This window comes from Diplotaxodon limnothrissa, linkage group LG9 (assembly GCF_057381915.1).
Source record: "Diplotaxodon limnothrissa isolate DT_005_m linkage group LG9, D_limnothrissa_male_GT1.1, whole genome shotgun sequence".
NCBI classification, from domain to species: domain Eukaryota; kingdom Metazoa; phylum Chordata; class Actinopteri; order Cichliformes; family Cichlidae; genus Diplotaxodon; species Diplotaxodon limnothrissa.
Genome location: NC_140604.1, coordinates 20289021 through 20294709, shown reverse-complemented (window position 1 = coordinate 20294709; position 5689 = coordinate 20289021). Strand labels below are relative to the sequence as shown.

The 5689-nt window shown below is 43.5% G+C and overlaps 1 protein-coding gene across 1 annotated transcript; it reads right to left on the bottom strand.

Moving 5' to 3' along the window:
• Positions 1–3389: 3389 nt before the first annotated feature.
• On the bottom strand, positions 3390–4792 carry LOC146625467 (uncharacterized). The gene has a single exon (XM_085362185.1). The coding sequence runs from the start codon at positions 4790–4792 to the stop codon at positions 3875–3877; it is 918 nt and encodes a 305-aa protein (XP_085218311.1). The 3' UTR covers positions 3390–3874.
• Between the last annotated feature and the right edge of the window lie 897 nt (positions 4793–5689).

Below are 5689 nucleotides of genomic sequence, written 5' to 3'. Positions count from 1 at the left end.
ACTAGATACAGTAGGTCCTTAGAGGGCAGAGACGGGTACCCTGGGAGAAATTTAGAAGCAAAACTCCGAGCCTGAAGGTATCTGAAGTAGTGAGACTTTGGTAAGTTATGGTCTTCACACAAATATTTAAATGAGACAAAGCCATCCTCAGTGAAGAGATCTTGAAAGAAAACCAGACCGTTTCTGTGCCAGACTGCAAATGAATGATCTATTTGAGATGGTGTAAAAAGATGGTTGAACATTATCGGAGAAAAGCTACAAGTATTTGTCAAGTTAAAATGTTTCCTGAATTGACCCCAGATCTTAATTGAATTTTGAACCACCAAATTGGAGTTCAGCCCAGATGCTTTGACATTCAATGGGAGAGGGGCAGTTAAGATCGAAATCGGAGAGATTGGGAGTGTAGCTCTCAGTTCCATATCTGCCCAGACTGGACCCTCCCCATCCGCAAACATGGTTATCCAATATGTCAGCTTGACAATATTAGCAGCCCAATAATAGAATAAGAAATTAGGTAAGCCCAAACCACCATCAGCTTTAGCTCTCTCCAGGCTTGCTCTCCTTATGCGTGCAGGTTTTTTGTTCCATATGAACAAAGAGACAAAGCGATCCAGCTGGGCAAAATAGGATTTGGGGAGAAAGATGGGGATCATTTGGAATAGATAAAGAAACCTGGGCATTACAGTCATCTTCACCACATTTATCCGTCCTGCCAGCGAAAGTGGAAGTTTTGACCACCTACCCAGATCAGATTTAGTACTGTCCAGAATAGACCTGTAGTTATACTGGAAAATAGTCTTAATCGAGCCAGCTATTTCCAGTCCCAAATATGTGAATTTGTCATTTTCAATTTTAAAAGGCAAATCGTCATAAGTGGTCTGTTTTGCCAGATTGTTCAATGGAAACAGTAAAGATTTTGATAAATTAACCTTATACCCCGATATGTTGCTGAACTCCCGCAGCCAGCGGAAAAGGTGGGGCATACTCCCAATTGGGTCTGATATCTGCAAAAGGAGATCATCAGCATAAAGCAGAGTTTTATGAGTTACCTCACCCCTGGATATACCTTTAATCCTCTCATCAGATCTGATAGCAATTGCCAGCGGTTCGATCGCAATGTCAAACAGGAAGGGTGACAGGCAACAGCCCTGCCTCGTCCCCCTGTAGAGCGAAAAATATTCCGAAATCAGACCATTTGTCCTGACTGCAGCCATAGGCGTTGAATATAGGACTTTAATCCATCTACAAAAAGTAGGTCCCATGCCGAATTTCTCCAGAACTGTGAAAAGGTAGGACCATTCGATTCTATCAAACGCCTTTTCAGCGTCAAGGCTCAGGATAACTTCCGGTTGTATTGTCGAATGGGGGGAGAATACCACATTAAACAGTCGTCTCACATTAAAAAATGACTGCCGTCCGGGAATGAAGCCCGTTTGGTCCTCATTAATAATGGTGGAAATAATAGGGTCCAACCGTAGTGCAAGAGTTTTGGTTAAAATCTTATAGTCACAGCACAAAAGACTTATTGGCCTGTATGAGCTACACTGTACAGGATCTTTATCTTTCTTTAGTAAGACTGAGATCGTGGCCTGGGTAAGCGTCTGCGGCAGATTGCCAGTAGCAAAAGATTCAGCATAAACTGATTCTAAAATAGGTGTGAGCTTCGAAGAGAATTCCTTGTAAAACTCCATGGGGAAACCGTCCGGACCTGGCGACCTTCCAGTCTGAGATAATTTAATAGCGTTCGTTATCTCTTCAATCGACAACGGCTGTTCCAAAGGCGACTGAGCGTCCGGAGAGAGCTTGGGAAGATCCAGCGAGTCAAGAAACGAGTAGATCTCGGATGAATTACTGCCCACCTCTGATTGATATAGGGTAGAGTAGAAATATTTGAACTGGTCATTAATGACTCGGGGGTCGTGAGATATCGAATCAGCACCTATTTCAATTCCCGAAATCACGCGCTCAGCTGACCGCTGTTTGAGCTGAAGTGCAAGGAGCCTCCCCGCTTTATCTCCATGCTCATAATATACCTGCCTGGATTTAAAAATATTTCTTTCGGCTCTCCATGTCATAAGCGTGTCAAATTCAGTTTGCAACAGTAATTTCTCCTTAAAAAGATCTGGCGTAGGTGAAAGAGCGTAACGCCTATCCATATCCGCAATCTTGTCAGCCAGTTCCTTAAGTTGTTTAGAGCGCTCCTTGTCTCTGTGTGCCACATAAGAAATAACTTGGCCCCTAATATAGGCTTTCATAGACTCCCACAAGACTCCCCTCGACACATCCTGAGTGTCATTAATTTCTAGAAAGAAGTCAATCTGATTGCTGAGAAACGTTTTAAAGCGTTCACATAAAAGTAATAGGGGGTCTAGCCGCCACGTTCGTTGGGGCGCTACATTACCTGGAAAAACCAGACCCATCTGCACAGGGCTATGATCTGACAACACTATACTGTGGTATTTGGTGCTGGAAATTAAGGGAAGTAGCTGGTTATCGACAATGAAGTAATCAATCCTGGAGTAACTATGATGTACAGGGGAAAAAAAGGAAAATTGCTTCGTAGATGGGTTTGTTGCACGCCAAGGGTCTGATAAGCCGTAAGAACGAAGTAGGGAATTAATAGCCACTGCTGCTGACGAGAGGGTGTTGCTCGACCTTACGCTTGATCGGTCCAGCTGGGGAGAAAGGACACAATTAAAGTCTCCACCTAGAATTAGTTTATAGGAGACAAGGTCTGGGAGAGTCGAAAAAAAATTAAGAAAGAACTGTGCGTTGTCCCAGTTAGGTCCATAAATATTAGCCAGTATTAGTGGTGTGTTAAACAGCTTGCCCACTACAACAACATATCTGCCATTAGGATCTGATATCACTTCAGAGTGTTCAAATGGAACCCCCTTCCTAATTAAGATTGCTGTTCCCCTGGCTTTGTAGTTAAAACGTGAATGATATATTTGTCCAATCCACTTACAACCTAATCTTTTTTGGGAGTTAGTATTTAAGTGTGTCTCCTGTAGAAACATCACGTCAGGTTTGAGCGATTTCAAATGACTAAATACCTTGCTTCTTTTAACCAAATTATTCAGCCCTTTGACGTTCCAGCTAATGAATGAGACCGATTTCTGTTGATTATTCACATTATCCAGAGTCATAGTGCCACAATCGATAATAGACTGATCCTGCACGTTGGTTATATCTCAGTGTTTCAGTGCCTGTTTGAGCCACAACATAAACCACAGATAAACCCAAAGCAAAACTAACAAAAACAAACAGATAAACATAGATAAACCTCTCACCATCCTGGACCCCTGGGCTGGTCTTCCACAAACCTGAGACTGCCCTGAAAACACTCCTCTCTCTCCTAGGCATATAACACGTTTACACTAGCTTAAACTCTTACATGAACTCAGCAAAGACAGAACAAAGTATAATAGGACCCTTGACTCAGCATCATTATTGCCGCATGCATGTCGGCACCCATCCACTTACAGGCCGGTACGGCTCTGAACACTCACGGTTGGAAAATAATCCCACAAGAAAGGGGTAAAACCCAATAAAAATAATGACACTGGTGATAAGAAAAAGGGGATTAATTAATCAGAATACATCAAAAAGCAAAATAAAAGCACTGTTGGGGTTATGGTGTCGGGCTGGAACTAAGACCAATGAGGATACCGAAGATATTCTGAAATAAAATATTCCCCAGGCCACATGACATCCACAGAAATCCTCAACATCTTATAGCTATACCTTGTCCAATCATAAAGGGCATCCAACCGTAGCGTGGCGACGTTCACCAGTCAATGCACAGCCTGTGCAGACTACCTCAATGGTAGCACGCAGCGTGTGATACTTGTTGTGGTCCGTGAATTAACTGTCACTCTCCCTCCGTCTCCCGTGGGCGCAGATTGGTCTCGACGTAGTGCCTTGCCTTGATCGGGTCTTCGAAAGACATCTGTTCGCCAGCCGGGGTCGTGATTTTCAATGTAGCTGGATACAGGAGACCATATTTCACTCCCGTACACCGGCGAAGCAATCTTCTCACCTCGGTAAAGGCCGATCTCTTCTTTCTAACGGTGGCCGAGTAATCAGGGTAGATGTAGAAACGCTTCCCATTACGGGTAATGGGACCTGCCCCCATGGCCTTTCGAAGAACATCCACTTTCTCCTGAAAATAGTGGAACTTGACGATTATCGGTCTCGGGGCATCTCCATCCTTTGGCCTCGGCTGCAGGCTCCTATGCGCCCGATCGAGCGTCGGCGTATAGTCGAGGGCGAGCGCTTCCTTCAACAATTCAGCCACGGCTTTCTCCGGTCGAATATTTCCGAATCCCTCTTCCACTCCAATTAGTCTGCAGTTATCACGACGTTGCCGGGACTCCAAATCATCGGCCTTGTCTGCCAACCGGACGACTTGGGCAGATAGCGCATCAACTTTAGCTTCCAGTGCTACAACACGGTTAGCCTGGCCATTAGCTTCCTCCTCAAGATCATCAGTGCGGGTCGAGAGCGTGGCGTTTTCTTTCTGCATGTCTTCGATAGCCTTCGCAAACTCTGCGCGCACACTCAGGACCTCTGACCTTAAATCACCCGCCAAGTCGTCTATTTTCTTGTGTAGTTCACCTGCAGCTGCCATCACAGACGAGTCGATCTTGGCTAGCACATTCTGCTCCGTTTGCTTTATGGCAGCCATGATTGTGTCGAGATCCGGCCCGGCCCCCACCCCCGCGGCCGGATCCGCACCAGGCAAGTCCGAGGCATCAGGCCCCGGCTTCTGCTTGAGCGATTTAGGCATGTTGAACAGCTTTAGACTACAAAATACAACTGATTCGAGAGATTAGGCACTTGTGAGACGGGTTCGCGCCGGGATGTACTAGAAGGGGAGCGGGAAAATTACGCAAATGGTCAATCTAAGCAGAGCTCGCAAAAACACGTCTTCACATGTCGCTGCTCTCTCCCCTCCCCTACATTTTTACATTTCTAGCAGACTAATAGCACAGTGAACTGAAAACAGTTTCTTTTTCTCCACCAGGAAAGTCTGGCCCACTTACAATGACTTTTTACTGTGGAAATGTCTGTATTTAAATGTTATTTAAAAAAAATTATTATTTTTTAATTATTAAAAATAATGCAATAATACACTTTGCCTCTCTCTTAGTTTAAAATATGTATTTTCATTTAGACAGACATGATCCCTGTTGAGTCTCCATCTGTCACGTATTTAGAAAAATAATTACTTTCAATGAATTTATTAAGTCTGAGGACACTAATCACAATGATTATTTTATTGTTGCAGCCTCAGTGTAAGTATTTATTTAACTTAAATAAATAGTGAGCATATATTGGATGCTGTTAAGTACAAAGTGTCTGCATCACATTACATTAGCTTCCTAATGGGCTGTAGACGTTAGCTGCTTAGATGCTCAGCCTGATGCTTGGAGCTGGAGAGTAGCACGCAGCCTGATGCTAGCATAGCTGTTATCACAACACATCATTTGTAGTGTCTGTCTGGGCAACCAGCTCATAATATAAGCTATGTTTGTGTCAGGCTCCAGTGAGCAAAGTTGAAAAAACTGAGAAGAAGTGTTAATAAAATGAATAGATAGATGTAAGATGTAAGTCTGTTGTCTCTTTTATATTGTCATCCATCAAAAAAATAAAAAAATAAAAAATTATTTATTTTATATATATA

Coding starts and splice junctions, on each gene's coding strand:
- LOC146625467 (XM_085362185.1), bottom strand. CDS start 4,792: ATGCCTAAATCGCTCAAGCAGAAGCCGGGGCCTGATGCCTCGGACTTG.